Here is a 22,667-nt window from a genome sequence, read left to right as displayed (position 1 = left end):
ATCTCAATTGCCTCATTTCTGAAATGAGTTTCACAAGATAACTGAAATAAATTAATGGGCCACTTCACAAAGTACAATGAGTATAGCTTAGCTAGAAACTACTAATAGTACACAACTGGCAGTAAAGTGTCTTACCTTAGTGCCTGTAATGGAGGCCTTGATATCTTCTTGCAAAACAATATGAAGTGTGTGAGATATCCAAAATGCACTTCCAAACCTAACCAATAAAAAAGGATGGTGACAGGTGACATCACAAAGATGGCCACATAAGTCATTCCTGACCTCACTTCCCCTCACAGAACTAACAGCTACTCATAGACAAGACATACAATTCTAGAACACAAGGGCAAGGCTGAAGCATGCCCCATACCAGAGACTACAACACCCCATATCGGAAGGGTAGAAGGGGCAGCTACTCGATGACCACGTTGCCCCTCCCCCAGGCCAGTGCGGCACCATGCCCAGAGGTGTCCCCCCAGGCTGTGGTTGCTCCAATGGGAAAAGAGACCCCATATTGGGCAGCCAGCTCCCACCAGTGTTGAGGTCACTTCTTGGGAGCCCCACTTGAGTCTCACTCCCATGAATTATAAGGGAATCTGACTGTGATGGAGGATGGGAGGGGCTCGTGACCAGCACTCGCCCTTGGCAGACAGTTCCTACCTGCAGAGCCCGGGTGGTAATCCCAACCAGCAGCGTCGCTCATCTGCAGAACTAAGTGGTGGTGCAGTCCGACCAGGGAACTTGGCGGGGTGTAGGTCGGCCTGATTTGGATCCTCAAGTGCAGAGATTCCTCCAGCCCTGAGGCTTGGTCGGCCCCCACGAGTCAGGGGAGCTGAGTCATAACCCTACCTGACCAGAACACCTGGGCAGCTACATAGCTCACAGTGCTCAAGCAGGGCCCTGCAGGCAGAGCTGAGAGTCTGCAAGCAAAGCCAGTCGCCCTGTTCAGCAGGAGAACTTTGGGTGTGGGTTGGCTTGAGTCAAGACCACAAAGAGCCTTTCCGGCCTTGGAACTTGCTCTCCCACCGCCCCAGGGCAGCGAGACTAATTCCTAACCCTGCCATTGCTGAGTACAGCTTTCGGCCTGCCCAACCAGGGAACCTCAGCAGAACACGTGCGGAGCGGCACAGCCCATCCAACAGACCTGCTTACACTGGCAACTGAACAGAGAGCACAGCCCAGGGCTCCACCCACCGACAGAGCAAAATCCGGCCCCATCTGGCCAGGGAATTCCATGCACAGTCCTGCCTGACTGTGGGTCCCCAAATGAGTAGTCATGCAGGCCCTAGGGACTGTTATGCTGCCTGCTGGGACAGAGAAGCTAATTACAGCCCCACCTACTGCTGAGCATACCACCCCCTTCAGGATCACCTAGTAGGCCTGACCGAGAATCCAGGCCACTGGGGAGCCCATCCTATAGTTCCACTTAGTTAGGGAACCAAGACAGCAATCCTATCCATCTACTCTCAGCCTGCACCACCACCACCACCCGATCCTTCAAATTCAGAGCTTGAGCAGGGGCCTCACCAAAAACAGACCTTGATAGCAAGGCCCACCTGCCCAATGACATTGCCAACAGACACCCAGAAACTCAAACTGACTGGTGAAGAAATGTCTGCCAAAGTGAACCTGCACAGTCTGAAAGAGAAGACACTTTACTCAAACATGCAGATACCAACACATGGAATCAAATTTCATGAAAACTTTAACTTAACATGACATCATCAAAGGAAACTCAAAGTTCCAATGACTGAACCGAAAGAAATGGAGATCCATGAACTGTCAGACAAAAAAATTCAGAATAATCCTCTTAAAGAAGTTGAGTGAATTAGAAGTACATAAAGACAACTGAATGATGTTAGGAAAACAATGCATGAGCAAAACGAGTAGTTCAACAAAGAAACAAACCATTAAAGAAAAAGTCCTAAACCTGAAAAATACAATGACTAGACAAGAATTCAACTGGGAGCTTCAAGAGCTGGCTCAACCATGCAGAAGAAGAGTCAGTGACCTGAAAGGCAGGACATTTGAAATTACCCGGTCAGAAAAGGAAAAAGGAATGAAAAAGAGTGAAGAAAGACTATAACACACATCAAAAGAAACAATATCCGCATTATGGGAATGTCAGAAGAGAAAAAGACAAGGTATATTTAAAGCAATAATGGCAAAAAAACTGGCCAAACATAGGAGGAAAAATGGACATCCAGACCCATGAGGCCCCAGAGACCCCAAACAGACTGACCCCAAACAGAGGGACTTACCCCAAGACACAGTATAATTAAATTGTCAAAAGTCAAAGAAAGAATTTTGAAAGCAGCAAAAGGAGATAAATTAAATACAAGGAAACTACCATGAGACTATAAGTGATTTCTCAACAGAAACATTTCAAGCCAGAAGAGAATGGTATGATAAATTCAAAACACTGAACAAATAAAAAAAACTATTCATTCAAAAAAACTGCATTTCAAAAAGCTGGACTTCAGAAATGGAGGGTAAACAAAACAAACACTTTCCCAAACAAAAACTAGGAGTTCATCACTACTAGAATTGCTTTACAAGAAATGCTAAAGGGAGTTTTTTGAGTAGAAGTAAATCAACACTAATAAATATCCCCAAAATTTAAAAAGGTAGCAGAAAACTCACTGGTACTGTTAAATATATAATCAAAGTTAGATTCTGTAATATGGTAATTGTGGTACATAATTTACTTACAACTTTAACAGTTACAAATAACTACCATAGTCTGTTATTACATAGAATTTAAAACATGTAAACAGCAATATCAAGGGGGAAGAGAAGTCAAAGTGTAAAGTTTAGGAATTCTATTGAAATTAAGTTGTTATCAGTTTAAAACGGGATTATAATTTTAAGGTATTTTATATAAGCGTCATGGTAGCATGAGGGAAAAACCTGTAGTAATTATACACACAAAAAAACATGGTAAAGAAGTCAAAGCAGACTGATACTAAAAGACGTTGAAGCAGAGAAAAGCACAGCAGGATATGAAACAAGGAACAATGGATCTACAAAACAGCCAGAAAACAATTAAAATAGACTAAATTCTCTCATCAAAATACCTGAGTGGATTAAAAACCAAGATCCAAAGATATGCTTCCTACAAAGACTCACTTTAGCCTTAAAGACACAAATATACTAAGAGGGAAGGGATGGAAATAGGTATTTCAAGCAAATACTATGCAAAAATGGTAAAAAGACACAAGGTTATTATGTAGTTATAAAGGGGTCAATCCAACAAGAAGATGTAACAATTGTAAATATTTATGCACTAAATATCACAGTATCCAACCATACAAAGCAAAAACTAGGATAGTGGAAAGAAAAAATAAAACAGCGATACAAAAATTGCTGGGAACTTAAACACCCCACTCTCTACACTGGACAGACCATCCTGACAGAATCAGTAACAACTAAGCAGATTTCAGCAACACTATAGACCAAATGGACCTAACATTCAGCACACGCTAGCTAACAACAAGCAGAAGGCAACATAGTCTTTCAAGCACACATGGAATATTTTCTAGAATAAACCATATACTATGCTACAAAACAAGGCTTGCCAAATTCAAGAAGACTGGAGTCACACAAAGTATCTTCTCTTTGACCACAATGGCATGAAACTAGAAATCAGTAACAGGAAAACTGGAAAATTCAGAAATACATGGAAAATTAAAGACTCCCATGAACAACCAAAAGAACAGATCAGAGAAGAAATTAAAGAGGAAGTAAAGTATCTTGAGACAAATGAAAATGGAAACAACATACTAAGATGTATGGGATGCAGCAAAAGCAGTTATAAGAGGAAAGTTCATTGCAATAAACACATTAAGAAACATAAACACCTCAAACAACCTAACTATATACTTTAAGGAACTGAAAAACAAACTAAGCCAAAAGTTAGAATGAAGGAAATAATAAAGAGTGGATAAGAAATGAGAGGGCAGGATAATAACAGAAAGATTAACAAAACTAAGAGCTGATTTTATGAAGAGATAAAATTGTCAAACCTTCAGGCTAGACTAATCAAGGAAAAAAGAGAGAATCCAAATCAAAATTATGAATGGAAAAGGAAACATTACAAGTGATACCACAGAAATACAAAAGGTCATAAGAGGCTACTATAAACAACCATATGCCAACAAACTGGAACAACCTAGAAGAAATGGAAAAATTCTTAGAAACATACAAACTACCAAGTCTGAATCAGGAAGAAACAGAAAATTTAAAGACCAATTATGAAGAGATTGAATCAGTAATTTAAAATCTCCCAACAAAGAGAACTCCAGGACCAGACAGCTTCACAGGTGAATTTTACCAAACATTTAGAGAGGAATTAATTTCAATCCATCTCAAAGTCATCTTATGAGGCCAGCATTACTCTAAGACCAAAGCCAAAAAAAGGATACTACCAAAAAAGAAAATACAGGCCAGTATACCTGATGAATACAGATACAAACATTCTCAATAAAACAGGAGCAAAATGAGTTCACATTAGGAAGATTGCTCACATTACACAAATCAAGTGGGATTTATCCTTAAGACGCAAGGATTTTTTAGTGTATACAAATTAATGTGATAGATCACATTAATGGAATGAAACAAAAACATCAAGTGATTATCTTGGTAAATGTAGAGAAGCATTTGACAAAATTCAGTATGTTTATAATTAAAACTGTTAACAAATTAGGTATTAGAAGGAACAGATTTCTACATAATTCTGACAAACCCACAGCTAACATCATACTCATTGGCGAAAAGGCTGAAAGCTTTTCCTCTGAGATCAGGAACAACAAAAGGATGCCCACCCTCACCATTCCCACTCAACACAATACTGGAAGTGCCAGCCAGAACAATCAAGAAAAATAAACATTATGAGAACTGGGCAGCAAGAGGTAAAATTCTCTCTAGTTACAGATGGCATGATTTTTTTAATATATAGAAAATCCTAAAAACCCGACCAAAAAATTGTTAGATTTTATCAACAAAATCAGTAAAGTTGCATGATATAAAATTAACATGTAAAAATCAGAAGCATTCCTATATACTATATTCCCATATTATATTCCTATAATAATGAATTACCTGAAAAAAAATCCCATTTACAACAACATCACAATCAATAATATATTTAGGAATAAATTTAACCAAAAAGGTGAAAGATCTCTACACTCTCTACAAGACACTAATGAAAGAAATTGAAGGTAACACAAATAAATGGAAAGGTACCCTATGTTTGTGGATTGGAAGAAATAATAGTTACAATTTTACTTACTCCCAAAAGCAATCTAGATTCAATGTGATCCCTATCAAGATTGCAGTAGCACCTTCTACAGAAGTAGAAAAAACACTCTTAAAATATGTATGGAAGCAAAGAAAACTGCAAATAACCAAAGCGTTCCTGAGAAGAAAGAGTAAAGCAGAAGGCATCACACTTCCTAAGTTCAAAATGTATTAGAGGCATAGTAATAGAACAGAATGGTACTGGCATATACATAGACCAATGGAACAGAATCAAGAGCCAAGACATAAACCCATGCATATATAGCCAGTTAATACTTGACAAGGGAGTCAAGAAAACTGAATGGAAAAAAGACAGTCTCTTCGGTAACTGGATACTCACATGTGAAAGAATGAAACTAGACCCTATCTTATACCACTCCTGAAAGTTCATGTGAAATGGATTGAAGACTTAAACCATAAAACTCCTAGAAGAAAACAGGAAAAAAGCTCCTTGACTTAGGTTTTGGCAATGATTTTTTGGATGTGACACCAAAATCACAAACAACAAAATCAAAAATAGACAAGTGTGACTACAAACTAAAAAGCTTCTTCCCAGCAAAAGAATCAATGAACAAAATAAAAAGACAACCTAAGGAATGGGAAAAAATATTTGAAAATCATATAGCTGATAGGGGGCTTATACCCAAAACATATAAAGAACTCATACAACTCAAAAGCAAAACCATCATCATCATCAAATTAAAAAACAGGTGAAGGACCTGAATAGATATTTTTCCAAAAGGGTATACAAATGACCAACAGATACATGAAAAGGCGTTCAACATCACTAATCATTAGGAAAATGCAAATTCAAAATCACAAGGAGTTATCACTCACCACAAGGAGATACTTTGATGCTAGCCTGTTAGAACAGCTATCATCAAAAGGACAAGAAATGCTGGCAAGGATGTGGAGAGAAGGGACCCCTGGGTGCACTGCTGGTAGGATTATAAATCGGTTACAGCCGCTATGGAAAAGAGTATGGAGCTTCCTCAAAACATTTAGAAAAGAACTGATTTTGATCTGCAATTCTATATGATCCAGCTATTCTACTTCTGGGAATTTATCCCAGGGAAACAAATACACTATGTTGAAGAGATACCTGCACCCCCATGTTCATAGCAGCATTATTTGCAACAGCCAAGATGTGGAAACAACCTAAGTGTCTGCTGACAAGGGAACAGATGAAGATATAGTATGTACATGTGTGTGTGTGTGTGTGTGTGCACGCGCGTGTGTGCACACACACACACATATACAATGGATTATTATTCAGCCATAAATAAAGAGGGAATCTTGCCATTTGAAGGACATTATGCTAAGTGAAATAAGATAAAGAAAAATACTATGTGATTTCACTTACATGTAAAATTTAAAACAAAACAAAAAACCTAGAAGAGATACCAGATTTATGGTTACCAGAGGCAGGGGATAGGGAAATTGGATGAAGGTGGTCAAAAGGTACAAACTTCCAGTAATAAGTACTAGGGACATAACGTACAACATGATGGCTACAGTTCACACTGCTTGTGTGGTAGACATGAGAGTTCTTAAGAGTAAATTCTAAGAGTCCTCATCACAAAGAAAAAATATATATTTTTTTGGTGTCTATGAGATAATGGATATTAACTTACTGTAGGATTCAGTTCATGATATATATGTCAAGTTGTTATGCTGTACACTTTAAATTTATACATTGCTATATGTCAAATATATCTCTATAAAACTGGAAGTTAAAAAAAAAACAGGAGGCATGTATAGGCCATAAAAAGTAGACATACCTGGAAATGAGGTAGCTCCAGATTTTTTTTATAGGAAAGCTAGTTTTGTGCTTTAAGACACTAAAGCTCCTTCTTAGTAGCAAAACTCTGATATAAAGCAAAACACATTGTGTTTCCTCTGTCCTAAATTACTGTGGGGAGCCTCAGTTTTACATCTTCTCATGCCATGTTTTGGAGGACAGATGTAAGAAAGAGGCAAGCAATGACACTATAAATGAATAAAAAGTAAGTAAAAAGGATACATAACCAAAACAGCAAAAACGCTCCTTGTCATGTGCACAAAGTACCTGCTGCTTTGGGTTACTGTTACACCTTTTTGAGAACACTGAACCTTGTTTCTGTAATCTACTACAATTCCGATTTACCACATTAGGACTATAAGGATCAATAGTCCTCAAACCCAAAGAACCCCCCAACACCAACAAGCACAGACAAGGAAAATGGATAGTTTGCCATAAAAGGCTAGAAGGACCACAGAGATTTCCTTCCTGCAAGTCACCATTACTCTTAAGAGCCCACATATTTAATAATGGCTGTCATTATATGACAGCTCATGATGGGGAAACAGGAGTCTCCACCAGCAAAAGCTCAGGGTCAGGCCCTGGGAGGGCTGGGGGATGGACGAGCTGATGTTCAGGCAGGCAAGAACACTCCACCCACGCTTGCTGGAGATGGCATGCAACAGTAACTCACAAAAATCCAAGAGGCTAAATATAGATACATCCTTCGGAAAAGAAAATATTAATAAGAACCGCATGTAGTGTTATCTTAAATGCCTCAATTGCTAACAGGAGGCGCATCTATGTTCCAATTGTGAAATCCCATGCTCAGCAACGTGGCCCAGATGAGTCTTCAGCAACATCCCAAACATACACCTTGTGGGATTAAGGACTGGAGCTGCCGACCTCCACGGTCCAGAACGGAAGCAGACAAACTGAATTCACTATTGTCTAAGAGCTCCTTCTACAATGACTTTTATTATAAATATGTTCTTTCAGAATAAACAAATACTGCATCCAAGACTATCTGAAAACTTGCTCTAAAGTAATAAAAGAGGAAAAATGGAACCAGGAATCACTTAGAAGTAGAGACAAACAGCAGAGACACCTGCTTGCCATGCTAAGCGCCTTTCCTCCTGGCCAAAGTAACAGAAAGTTTACAGAGAATATTTACCTATTGGTAATTGGCCTATTCAGCTAAAATAAGCTTAGAGTTTGGCAATCTACATGTGTTCTGTCAACTGAGCTGCCCCTCTCCTCAGTCCTGAGAAGCAGACTGGGAAGACAGTCAGTCTTCAGAGCCCAGCATCAATGAGAAAGATGTTGACTTTGTTATTTGTGATTCTTTGCTCACGGACAACTACTCCCTATTTGCCAGGAGCAATGTCAGAGTAGTCCTTCAGCACGCCAGCCAAGTGTTCATTATGTGTCTTAAACCGTCGCTTTTTCTGTGAAGCAGGCTTTTTCCTTCTCTGAATAGGGGCCTGCAGGAAAAGGTAAAAACAGAAACAACAACTTCTCAGACAGGTAATGCAGTGAGGATTTACTAAAGACACCCAGAAACCTGCAGCAAGAGACGCAGGGGTTTGGGCCCTTTTTTCTGCTTTGTAGCCCAGCCTCACACACCAGGACCCACTGCACACTCCCCGGACACGAAGGACCCAGTGCTTTCTGTTATGATGAAGTCATACCCCCACACCCAGAATAAATGGGCTGGCACAAAAACTACCACAACTATTCTAGGCACTAAGTGGATAAAAAGAGAGGCAGAAAAGCTCTTTGTTTTTCATCTCTATTATCAAGTTTAAGAATATATCCACCATTACCAATAAAAAAAGATCTGAAATAAATACGGCAAAATATAGAGAGAAGGCAAAACTGGGACACACATGGGCACGTGAAGATTTATTAAATATTATTCTCTATTCTTTTCTGTATACTAGAAGTATTAATACCACATAATTTAAAAAATCAACAGACTAAGCAATGATAGGAAGCCATGAAGTGCTTATGAAGTGCTATAATTATACTACTTCATGAAGATAACTGCAAGCAATCTTCCCTTTTAAGGAGTCCTAAAAGCCCACTGAATAAAACATTTACACACATGCAATCGCAAAGAAGGCAAGCCACAAAACTTGACGGTGGACAAGGGAAAGAGGGACAGAGGAAGAACAGCCTGAGTCTGGGGTGTGGTAAATGGTTCCTCATCCTGGCTTTGTCCTTGGACTACACAGACAGTTGATTAGCTGATACTAGGCAATTCACAAGTATTCATTCAATTACAAATCCCTCCTCTGAGCTTGCTCTGGGCTATAGACAACAATATCTGGGTCCCAAGAGATCTCAAAATCAACAAGGACAAGTCACTGTCATCAGGCCTAAGGCAGAGCCAGGCACCAAGACCACAGGGCTCCTGGAGGAAGGAGAAGGCGGCACAATTAGGGCCTCACAGGCCAAGATGGAGGAGGCTCCTATTAGAAGCAGAGAGGGCACATGGGGCCACCAGGGGAAATTCCGTATGGCTGGAGCTTCAGAGAAGGCACTGACAGCACGGAGGCTGGAAAGCTCTCCCCTGCCTGGGAGCAGCGCCTGAGGGCAAGGACAGCCTCTGGCTCTCAGTACAGGAGACAATACCTGGCTTCCACCTAACCCAGATCACTGGATCAGGACACTGAGAAAACACTGGAAGAACTGACGACCTGCTATTCAAAGCACAGAACAGAAAGCAGGCGAACAGTTCAAAGAACAGAGGGTAACAGGTTTTTTTCTAGAGATTACATACCACTTTCTTTGGTCCGGATTCTTGCATGGAAGAAATACCCTGTCGCTTCAAATATTCTTCAATTTTCTCCTCATCCATTGAATCCACAGCGACACTCCTCCACAGTTTCTGAAACTCTGTGCCAACAAGATAGTAGTTATTCTACAAGATAGGTTTACAAACTGTAGCATCTCAGTGATGGAAATCCAGGCTTCAGTCTCATCTCCTCTGGTCTCAATGAGCACATCTGAGATTTCATTATACAAACAAAGGGAGCCAAAGACAGGAACGGTCAGATCCTGGGCAGTGAGTAACAGAAGGGCCTGGGGATGCAGAGTGCATCGCTGAGGACCAGACCTGTGCTCCAGTTTCAGAGTACAGTAAGGGAAGAGGGTTGTGACTGGGCCTCCCTGGTTTTCTGGAGGAAGAAAGACAGCTGACACTCCTTTTATTTCCAAAAGTTCTCTCCACTGAAATAATCCAAAATTCCTGTTCCTTCCTTGAACTTGGTATATTCTACTTCCTCTTATCAGTAAAATGAAACAGGTAGGGAGATGGGGAACCAAAGTTTTATTATGGGAGTAAGAAGCTGTAACAGTTTATGTACCAAAGAGACTTTTGAACTCAAATAAGCTGGAGATAGGTGACTAAGAGAACATAAAAGCTAGGGAAAGGATACTGAGAAACAGTCTCACACCTGCTAGAACACAAAGGAGAAAGGCCTTTTCATCCAGTCTACATCTTGTCCTCAGAGATCCGTGGCCCCTCTGCCATATCACTATTTTGCAACCAAGAGAGATCACAATTGGGATACGTCCAATATGAACCCTGTTTGCATCTTAAATTCTGTCCCTAAAGACAGGTTCAAATAACCCGGTTTCACTTCACTATCAACATCTACTTTCCAATATAAGAACACTTCTTGTGATAGCAAATGGTAAGACATATGCACCCTGGAACACACAAGGGAAAACTCCCTGAGCACTCTGAAGCTGTTCGTCTAGGCCTCCTGTTCACAATAAGCCTCACCAACGTGAGCGTGCACAGGATCTCCAGATGCCCAGTTGGCGCAGAGTTGGTACTGCCCCCTCCTTCCAGACCAGGCCACTAACTGTCACGTGAGTTGTCAGCACAGTCCATTCACAAGCTATACATGAAGTACAAAGGCAATACTGTCCCATTCCCTCTTTTCTTCCTTCTTACTTATTTCAATACATACTGCATAAAGCAAATGATGTCCAGTTGAGAGTTGAGACTCTCGTGATAATTAGGAAATCTGTTTTCTGCCACACACTGAAAAGCTTTTTGTTGATGGTGACCAAATGCAAAAGATGATAATCTTCTATTAAGAATTCAGCCTAGGCACAAAGTTATTCAAGACCAAAATATTTCTAAATAAAACTTTTTGAATTTCCATAGATATATTACAAGCTCTTTCTCCTATATGCTCACTGAACTTTCATTTGTATACATTTAAACAAATTACCTAACAGATGACGACTGTTTGAGTGGCTGTTTCGGCCTCCTGGGTGGCTATAAGCTCCCTGACGACAAGGAATTCCATTTCCTCGGGCTGCCCACTCTGTCACCACGGAACCTAGGCACCCCTCAGCAATCTGGGTTACTGGATGTATGACATAACATTGCCAACTACTGTCTAGGCACCCCGGAGTATCTGTTCTCTTTTTATGTGTTTTTTTTTAAATACAGTTGATACACAATATATTAACTTCCAGCACACAACACTGTGATTCAACAATTGTTTACATTATGAAATGCTCACCACAGTGAGGGTACTTATCATCTATCATACAATTTTTAACCATTACTTTAAAATAATTTTACATTAACAGAAAAGTTGTGAAATCACACACCTTACCCAGCTCCCCCTATTGTTAAAACTTTATATAATCTTAGTGAAATTATTAAAACTAATTAACATTGACACAAGCCTATTAACTGACCTACAGACCTCACTTGAATTTCACTGGTTTCACCGCCAACGTCCTCCTCCTGGCCCAGGACCCCATACTGTATTTGGTCGTCGTGTCTCCGTGGTCCCCGCCAACCTCTAAATGCACCTAGTCTTTGGTCTCTCATGACCATGACACTTCCGAAAGTTTTGGTCAGTTATTTTACAGAATGGCCCTCTGTTTGGGGTTGTTTGATATTTCCTCATGATTAAATTGCAGTTGGGAATTTGGGGCAAGAGCATCACAGGAAATCTGTGTCTGTCCCTAACATGACACAGAAATGATGTCATGTCTTCTCAGTGCGTAGTCTCAAGGGTACATGATGCTCCTATGTCTTATTACTGGGGCTGTTCACACTGATCATTGGCTAAGCTGCCATCTGCTGGAGCTCTCTACCATGAAGCTATTGTTTTTCCCTTTGTAATTAATAAGTATTTTATTGGGTGACCTGAGACTAAGCAAACACCTTGCTTCTCATGCTGTCGCTTACTGACTTAGCATCCACTGACAGCTCTTACCTGTAACAATTATTACTTGTGCATCTGCCTAATGGCAAATTCTTTTCCATCATTCCTTCCGTAAGTGTGAATTAGAATTCTACTATAAGAGCTGTTCTTTCCCTAATCTATTTATTCCATTTTTCAGTTATAATTTCGTATGGACTCATGGATGCTGATTTTATTTCAGAGATTATAATTCATTACTTTCATTATTTATTTTGTCTTTCAAACATCCTGACTTGGGTCACTGAGAGCCCCTAGAGACTGCTCCTGTGTCTTTTTGACTTGTTTCCCTTTTCACTGTTTTTTGTTTTTGTTTTGAGCAGTTTCTTCTTTCCTGGCACCAAAAGATGTTCCAGGCTCATCATGTATTTCCCCAAATTTGGGATCAACCATTTTGTCAAGGATTCCCCTACTACAGGAGAACGGTATTTAGAAGCCAAGATCTGGGCATTCTGTTTTCTTTCTTTAAAAACAGCAAACGATTAGGGGATATCAAATATGAAGGCAGATGATTCATTTTAGCAGAAGATCACCAAGCATCCTGAAAGTCAGGCATGCTCTAAACTGTAAGGGTAAATAAAACAGGAACTGGTTTAGAAATCTACTGTCTTTTAACAGAAAAGAAGAAAACAAACTAGAATTTATAAACTCAGATTTGACTCTTTCAATTGAAGAGACCCCTGTACCACTTGAGCTAAGAATGAAAACTGTGTAACTGTATGCCAGGGAAGGAAAAACAATAAGGAAACTCACTAATGAGGTTTTGCATAATTTCCCAAAAGAGTCATTCAACTTTTTGGGTATGACCAGACCTTTGCTGTGAAATTAAAAATTAGCAGAACAATGTTAAGTACAGACTATGGAGCCAGACAACCTGGGTGTGAGCCCAGTCACCCCAGTTACGATGTAACATGGGGCAAGTTACTCAGCCTTTCTGCCTCAGCTTCCTGACCTATAAAATGGGGATAATAATAATACCTGTCTTGGGGTTGTCGGGATTAAATGAGCACTGAGAATAATGCCTGCCAGGAAAAAAGCACTATTTATATCTGTTAGAGTTTATAGCCATCGCCCAGCATCTATCATCTCTTATTTCTAGGTGCTAATAATGCCTTTAATAAAGGTAGTATAATACACTCAAGAAAAGGATTGGCTGATGTAGTTATCTCATTCATGTAATGTAGAAAAACTGAAATTCTAAAAATTTCTTTAAAAACAGGAAGTGTATATATATTATATATATTAAGTGTAACATTAAAGTCTGCAAAAAAATACACACCAATACATATTCCCAGAGAGAAAGGAATAGGTTTGCTTGGAGAATTTTCATTTTTGTTCTACAATACACAATTCTAAACACAATCACAGAGGCAATAATACCTACTAGAATAATGACAGCAATAGTCAGGAAAGCTAATATGTTTATTAACATATTACCAAAAAAACTATATAGCAATATAAATTTTCTTGGCATAACGGAATTAAATGAATTGAATTGAAAACAAAATTCAACTATTTCCTTTTACTAAAAGAAACGTCACTTGAGCTGTTCTCAGAGGACAATCCCAGAATAAACACTCTTCAATGTCTTTGCTTTTTTCAATAAAACATTTCTACTTTCATCCCTACTTTTCCTTAGCTCAACGTTGTTGCAGTGTTTAAGTATTACATCTACTGTGTAAATGCATTACAGATGCATAAATACTTAAGATGCACACTGGAGGGCAGGGCCTATTTTTAGAGGCAGGATCTTACAGGGTCCCAAAGTTAATTGCTTTTTAATGTATGCTAGGACAGAAAAAGCAGTTGACAGAGGTATAAAGAAAGATAACCTGTTTTTCTTTAATTTTATAAAGTCATTGCAAGAAAATACAAATTAACATCAAGATGATCCTTACTTTCTATGAGGCTGGCAAAGTCAACTAAAAACATCCAGTACTGGTGAAGATAAAGAAAAAGGACCTTCTCATGTACTGCTGTGAGGAGGTAAACTGGTTCCCCAAACTGCTGCAAACTTTACAGTGGGCATTACACAAGGGGTTGAAAATTGTTTAACTACGGCTTATCTTCTGACCCAGCAATTCTACTTAGAGAACACTACAGTGAGGACATAATCAGGCAAGTCCATATATATTTATAAACAATATAATAGCATATAGCACTCAGTCAATAACCAGCTAGCTGAGTAAATGTGAATAGGTAGCCAGATAAGAAAGATTAAATTAAAACACTTAGTATTTTAGTACTATTTTATATTTTTCAATGCTACTAATAATAGCTATCATTACTGTTACTATCACTCTTACTATGTACAAGGCTGTGTTCCAAACTCTGAGCACTTTTACTTATATTAACTCATAAACCTCATGAGGTTTATGACAATGAGGCACAGATACCATTATTCCTATATATAGCTAAGGAATCTCGGAGAGGGGTTAAGCATCTTGCCTAAACTAGTAAGGAACGGAGAGAAGATATAAACCTACTGCCTGCCCACTCACACCATCCTCCTGACCACTGCATTTATACTGCCTCTAAATGAGTAAGATCCTGATCTAAGGAAATAAATGTCTTTGTGAAATAAGACACATACCTCAGTCTAACTACTCTGTCTTCGCTTACCTATTTGATTTTTTAAATGACTATAAAATTAACTCTCTCCTTATATGAGCTATATGTCAGTTTGGGGCATTCGCTTCTATGACAGAGGGAACGAAGGGTGACTTCACTGACTGAAAGCTTCATCACTCAAGATTTCCTCTCTGGCTAACACTGCCACCTAGTGAGCTAAAACAAAAATCCTCAAAACAGTTGAGAGCAATTTGAGGAGCAAGATATGAAAAAAAAAAAAACAGACAGGAAGACAAATGTTAAGATGTGCATCACTTTTCAACGGGTCGTCTCTGGAAACACAGTTCACATCACTAACAAAATTTAGTTTTTTTAAATTAGTGCTTTATGTCATATTGACAGTTCCAACTGAAAGAACAGCGTCACACCCCTGAGGTCCCTGTGGGTGACTGTCCCCACCCCGTGTCCCTACAGTACTGCTTGAACACAATGACAGGTGACATGCTGTACCTCATACGTCACCACGTCAGTCCCCCTCAGCCTGCAAGCTCAAGGGCAGAAGCCTTCCTCACTGTGCTATCCCTGTTATCACTGAATGTGCTGAATGACAGGACGCACGGAAAGAAGCTTGAAGACCACACACCTTTTTTCTGTTTTACAAGCATAAGCTGTACCTTTAATATAACACCAACATGAAAAATTCTGCTTCCCTGGGAACGTTTGGTAATGTCTGGATACATTTTTGGTTGTCACCCTGGTGGGGGAAGATACGCTGCTGGCAACTGAAGAAGCCAGGGATGCTGCTAACCATCTACAACACACAGTGACAACCCCGACACCAAAAAAAATTGTCCAACTCTAAATGTCAATGCTCCCAAGGCTGAAAACCCCTTCTTCCTCCAGCCATCTTTCCTAGAAAGTACACAGATGAATGAAAAATGTCCGTTTGTAATAATAAACTGAGCCTAGAACTCAATTGTTTCATATATTTAATAAAGTATTTTTTACAATCTGGTTTACAATACACTTGAGTTTCTAGGAACACACACTGTATAATGTATATAGAACGGAGCAGGATCACCCTTTAAATTAGTAGTTCATGCAATACTGGTAATTTCAACTCTAAGAACAGTGTCTTACCCCTGAGATTCCTGTGGGGTAAAACTGTACTTCACATTTCTCAGAACTTTACCAAGGCCTCTTTACCACTTACGGAAAACAACAACTCAAGCATACAGCTGCCAGTGCATCACAGCTGATACATCACATTCCTGGTAACTGCATGTAATTTTATTTACAGTATAAATGTGTCTGAACAAGTATAAACATTAAAATACATTTTTAAAATATAAATCAATTTCCTTTTATTCCTCCTTTATATTACAGTTAGGAAGTTATACTGATTTTTTAAGAGATTAAATATAAAGGTAGGTGTATTATCTACAAAGATGTTATAAAATATTTCTTATTAAAAGGGTCCACTGAATCTAATTAAAAGAGTAAACCTATAGAAAACATCAAACTCTTCCCCAGGCCTCTGCCTTTGCGATTCTCTGCCGCCCCGGCTCCCGCCGCGGCCTCACACACAGGGCGGCTCTCCCGGCCCTCTGCAAGGCTGCCTCCGTCTCAGCCCCCATCTTCCTCCACAGAGTTCTTCTCTCAACTCCACTCCTCCAATTGCCTTACTACTATACTCCATACCTCACGTCTTTCTTTCCTAGCATTTGATACAATCTGTAATCACTTTTATTTTGTATATTGACTATTTTGTCCTTTAGAAAGTCAGCATCAGGAAAGCAGAGACTAGTCTACCAGGGAGGCAGAAACTCTCTTGCTACTATATCCATTACATGTAGCAAAATGATTGGGGCATGTAACAGGCGATCACTAAATATTTGTCAAATAAATGATTCAAGAATAAACATTAATAGACTGGAACAAAAATCCAAAAAAGTATCAACTAAGAAGTAAAAATGAAGAAGATGAAGTTGATAAATTGATACCTATGAGTTCAAGCAAATTCCTTAAAGATATAAGGAGAACAACTTTTTGTATATAGGAGAACCTCTCCCCTCAAAAAACTACACAATTTCCCAATTATGGGGAGAATATTTAATAAAGTAAATACAAAATGATACTCAGCACTGGTTTAAAAGTTAAAACCAGGAGGCGGAGCCAGGATGGCGGTGTGAGTAGAGCAGTGGAAATCTCCTCCCAAAAACACATAGAGCTATGAAAATATAACAAAGAAAAATCTTCCTAAAATAGAGACCACAGGACACAGGACAACATCCAGACCACATCCACACCTGCAAGGAACCAGCGCCTTGCGAAGGGGGTAAGATACAAGCCCCGGCCCGGCGGGACCCGAGCGCCCCTCCCCCCGGCTCCCGGCGGGTGGAGAGAAACCGGAGCGGTTTTTTTTTTTTTTTTTGGCGAGCGCTTTTTGGAAGCCTTAGAGGGACGGGCCCCCGTTGCTGGGGAGGCAGGGTGGCGGGACCGGTGAGCAGGTGCCTGGGAACGGCGCCGGAGGACAAAGAATATCCCGCGTTTCTCCCTGCGGGACCGGCAGGCGGGTGCCTGAGACCGGTGCCTGAGGACGGAGGAGGTCGCGCGTTTTCCCCCCCTTTTTTTTTTTCCTCTTTTTGGCGAGCGCTTTTTGGAAGCCTTGAAGGGACGGGGACCCCAGTGCTAGGGAGGCAGGGTGGCGGGACTGGTGAGCGGGTGCCTGGGACCGGCGCCTGAGGACAAAGAATATCCCATGTTTTTCCCTGCAGGACCGGTGGGCGGGTGCCTGAGACCGGCACTTGAGGACAGAGGAAATCGCGTGTTTTTCCCCTTTTTTTTCCTCTTTTCTGCGAGTGCTTTTTGGAAGCCTAAAAGGGACAGGGACCCCGGTGCTAGGGAGGCAGGGCGGCGGGACTGGTGAGCGGGTGCCTGGAACCGGCACCTGAGGACAAAGAATATCCCGCGTTTTTCCCTGTGGGACCGGTGGGTGGGAGCCTGAGACCGGCACCTGAGGACGGAAGAAATCGCACGTTTTTCCCCTTTTTTTCTCTCTTTTTGGCGAGTGCTTTTTGGAAGCCTTGAAGGGACAGGGACCCCGGTGCTAGGGAGGCAGGGCGGCGGGACTGGTGAGCGGGTGCCTGGGACCAGTGCCTGAGGACAAAGAATATCGAGCGTTCCTTCCCTGCAGGACCGGTGGGTGGGTGCTTTTTGAAAGCCTTGAAAGGACAGGGACCCTGGTGCTAGGGAGACAGGGCAGCAGGACCAGTGAGCGGGTGCCTGGGACCGGCACCTGAGGACAAAAAAAAAAAAAAAAAAAATCGCTTGTTTTTTCTTTTTTTTTTTTTTTCTTTCTTTCTGTTCCCTCTCTCATTGTTGCTGTTGTTGTTTTGGTTTGGAGAGTGCTTTTTGGAAGCCTTAAAGGGGCAGGACAGGTCACTTAGACCAGAGGCAGGGAATCTGGGGATCTCTGGGCACTCTAACCCCCTGGGCAGCAGGGAGCACAGAGGCCCCTTACGGAGATAAATAGCCTCCTGGTCGCTCCCCCTCCAACGGGGCTCCACCATTTTGGAGGAACAGCCCCAGCCAGGCCACGCCCACAGCAACAGCGGAGATAAACCCCAAAGCAACTGGGCAGGAAGCAGAAGCCCTGTCTGCGCACAGCTGCCCAGCACAAGTCACTAGAGGTCGCTATTCTCCCAGGAAAAGGCTACAAACCAACAAGAAGGGAAGCTCTCCCAGCAGTCACTCGTACCAGCTCTGCAAATTATCTCTATCACCATGAAAAGGCAAAACTACAGGCAGACAAAGATCACAGAGACAACACCTGAGAAGGAGACAGACCTAACTAGTCCTCCTGAAAAAGAATTCAAAATAAAAATCATGAACATGCTGACAGAGATGCAGAAAAAAATGCAAGAGCAATGGGATGAGATGCAGAGAAAAATGCAAGAGCAGTGGGATGAGATGCAGAGAAAAATGCAAGAGCAGTGGGATGAAGTCCGGAAGGAGATCACAGATGTCAGGAAAGAGATCACAGAAGTGAAACAATCCCTGGAAGGATTCATAAGCAGAATGGATAAGATGCAAGAGGCCATTGAAGGAATAGAAGCCAGAGAACAGGAACGTATAGAAGCTGACATAGAGAGAGATAAAAGGATCTCCAGGAATGAAACAACACTAAGAGAAATATGTGACCAATACAAAAGGAAAAACATTCGTATTATAGGGATACCAGAAGAGGAAGAAAGAGGAAAAGGGATAGAAAGTGTCTTTGAAGAAATAATTGCTGAAAACTTCCCCAAACTGGGGGAGGAAATAATCGAACAGACCATGGAATTACACAGAACCCCCAAAAGAAAGGATCCAAGGAGGACAACACCAAGACACATAATAATTAAAATGGCAAGGATCAAGGACAAGGAAAGAGTTTTAAAGGCAGCTAGAGAGAAAAAGGTCACCTATAAAGGAAAACCAATCAGGCTAACATCAGACTTCTCAACAGAAACCCTACAGGCCAGAAGAGAATGGCATGATATACTTAATGCAATGAAACAGAAGGGCCTTGAACCAAGGATACTGTATCCAGCACGACTATCATTTAAATATGATGGTGGGATCAAACAATTCCCAGACAAGCAAAAGCGGAGGGAATTTGCTTCCCACAAACCACCTCTACAGGGCATCCTACAGGGACTGCTCTAGATGGGAGCACCCCTAAAAAGAGCACAGAACAAAACACACAACATATGAAGAATGGAGGAGGAGGAATAAGAAGGGAGAGAAGAAAAGAATCTCCAGACAGTGTATATAACAGCTCAATAAGCGAGCTAAGTTAGGCAGTAAGATACTAAAGAAGCTAACCTTGAACCTTTGGTAACCACGAATCTAAAGCCTGCAATGGCAATAAGTACATATCTCTCAATAGTCACCCTAAATGTAAATGGACTTAATGCACCAATCAAAAGACATAGAGTAATAGAATGGATAAAAAAGCAAGACCCATCTATATGCTGCTTACAAGAAACTCACCTTAAACCCAAAGATAAGCATAGACTAAAAGTCAAGGGATGGAAAAACATATTTCAGGCAAACAACAGTGAGAAGAAAGCAGGGGTTGCAGTACTAATATCAGACAAAATAGACTTCAAAACAAAGAAAGTAACAAGAGATAAAGAAGGCCACTACATAATGATAAAGGGCTCAGTCCAACAAGAGGATATAACCATTCTAAATATATATGCACCCAATACAGGAGCACCAGCATATGTGAAGCAAATACTAACAGAACTAAAGAGGGAAATAGACTGCAATGCATTCATTGTAGGAGACTTCAACACACCACTCACCCCAAAGGATAGATCCACCGGGCAGAAAATAAGTAAAGACACACAGGCACTGAACAACACACTAGAACAGATGGACCTAATAGACATCTATAGAACTCTACATCCAAAAGCAACAGGATATACATTCTTCTCAAGTGCACATGGAACATTCTCCAGAACAGACCACATACTAGCTCACAAAAAGAGCCTCAGTAAATTCCACAATATTGAAATTCTACCAACCAATTTTTCAGACCACAAAGGTATGAAAGTAGAAATAAATTCTACAAAGAAAACAAAAAGGCTCACAAACACATGGAGGCTTAACAACATGCTACTAAATAATCAATGGATCAATGAACAAATCAAAATAGAGATCAAGGAATATATAGAAACAAATGACAACAACAACACTAAGCCCCAACTTCTGTGGGATGCAGCGAAAGCAGTCTTAAGAGGAAAGTATATAGCAATCCAGGCACACTTGAAGAAGGAAGAACAATCCCAAATGAATAGTCTAACATCACAATTATTAAAACTGGAAAAAGAAGAACAAATGAGGCCTAAAGTCAGCAGAAGGAGGGACATAATAAAGATCAGAGAAGAAATAAACAAAATTGAGAAGAATAAAACAATAGCAAAAATCAACAAAACCAAGAGCTGGTTCTTTGAGAAAATAAACAAAATAGATAAGCCTCTAGCCCAACTTATTAAGAGAAAAAGAGAGTCAACACAAATCAACATAATCAGAAATGAGAATGGAAAAATCACGACAGACTCCACAGAAATACAAAGAATTATTAAAGACTACTATGAAAACCTATATGCCAACAAGCTGGAAAACCTAGAAGAAATGGACAACTTCCTAGAAAAATACAACCTCCCAAGACTGACCAAGGAAGAAACACAAAAGTTAAACAAACCAATTACAAGCAAAGAAATTGAAACAGTAATCAAAAAACTACCCAAGAACAAAACCCCGGGGCCGGACGGATTTACCTCGGAATTTTATCAGACACACAGAGAAGACATAATACCTATTCTCCTTAAAGTGTTCCACAAAATAGAAGAAGAGGGAATACTCCCAAACTCATTCTATGAAGCCAACATCACCCTAATACCAAAACCAGGAAAAGACCCCACCAAAAAAGAAAATTACAGACCAATATCCCTGATGAATGTAGATGCAAAAATACTCAATAAAATATTAGCAAACAGAATTCAACAGTATATCAAAAGGATCATACACCATGACCAAGTGGGGTTCATCCCAGGGATGCAAGGATGGTACAACATTCGAAAATCCATCAACATCATCCACCACATCAACAAAAAGAAAGACAAAAACCACATGATCATCTCCATAGATGCTGAAAAAGCATTTGACAAAATTCAACATCCATTCATGATAAAAACTCTCAGCAAAATGGGAATAGAGGGCAAGTACCTCAACATAATAAAGGCCATATATGATAAACCCACAGCCAGCATTATACTGAACAGCAAGAAGCTGAAAGCATTTCCACTGAGATCGGGAACCAGACAGGGATGCCCACTCTCCCCACTGTTATTTAACATAGTACTGGAGGTCCTAGCCACGGCAATCAGACAAAACAAAGAAATACAAGGAATCCAGATTGGTAAAGAAGAAGTTAAACTGTCACTATCTGCAGATGATATGATACTGTACATAAAAAACCCTAAAGACTCCACTCCAAAACTACTAGAACTGATATCGGAATACAGCAAAGTTGCAGGATACAAAATTAACACACAGAAATCTGTAGCTTTCCTATACACTAACAACGAATCAATAGAAAGAGAAATCAGGAAAACAATTCCATTCACCATTGCATCAAAAAGAATAAAATACCTAGGAATAAACCTAACCAAGGAAGTGAAAGACTTATACTCTGAAAACTACAAGTCACTCTTAAGAGAAATTAAAGGGGACACTAATAAATGGAAACTCATCCCATGCTCATGGCTAGGAAGAATTAATATCGTCAAAATGGCCAGCCTGCCCAAAGCAATATACAGATTTGATGCAATCCCTCTCAAATTACCAGCAACATTCTTCAGTGAATTGGAACAAATAATTCAAAAATTCATATGGAAACACCAAAGACCCCGAATAGCCAAAGCAATCCTGAAAAAGAAGAATAAAGTAGGGGGGATCTCACTCCCCAACTTCAAGCTCTACTACAAAGCCATAGTAATCAAGACAATTTGGTACTGGCACAAGAACAGAGCCACAGACCAGTGGAACAGATTAGAGACCCCAGAAATTAACCCAAACAAATATGGTCAATTAATATTTGATAAAGGAGCCATGGACATACAATGGCAAAATGACAGTCTCTTCAACAGATGGTGCTGGCAAAACTGGACAGCTACATGTAGGAGAATGAAACTGGACCATTGTCTAACCCCATATACAAAGGT

General features: G+C 40.3%; 1 protein-coding gene across 3 annotated transcripts in view; it reads right to left on the bottom strand.

The window, feature by feature from the left end:
* Positions 1-22,667, bottom strand: part of GTF2E2 (general transcription factor IIE subunit 2) — a 93,643-nt gene that overhangs the window by 7,070 nt on the left and 63,906 nt on the right. For all 3 annotated transcript variants that reach the window (XM_073219063.1, XM_073219064.1, XM_073219065.1), the window contains exons 7-9: positions 9,864-9,979; positions 661-8,562; positions 136-217 (exon numbers count right to left, since the gene is read on the bottom strand). In XM_073219063.1, coding sequence (XP_073075164.1) covers positions 8,446-8,562; positions 9,864-9,979 — 233 coding nt within the window. In that variant the 3' untranslated portion in view covers positions 136-217; positions 661-8,445. The remainder of the gene's footprint in view (positions 1-135; positions 218-660; positions 8,563-9,863; positions 9,980-22,667) is intronic.

Source organism: Manis javanica, chromosome 12 (genome assembly GCF_040802235.1).
Source record: "Manis javanica isolate MJ-LG chromosome 12, MJ_LKY, whole genome shotgun sequence".
In the NCBI taxonomy this organism is placed as follows: domain Eukaryota; kingdom Metazoa; phylum Chordata; class Mammalia; order Pholidota; family Manidae; genus Manis; species Manis javanica.
Note: the sequence above shows the minus strand (reverse complement) of the source record. Positions and strands in the feature narration are given on the sequence as shown.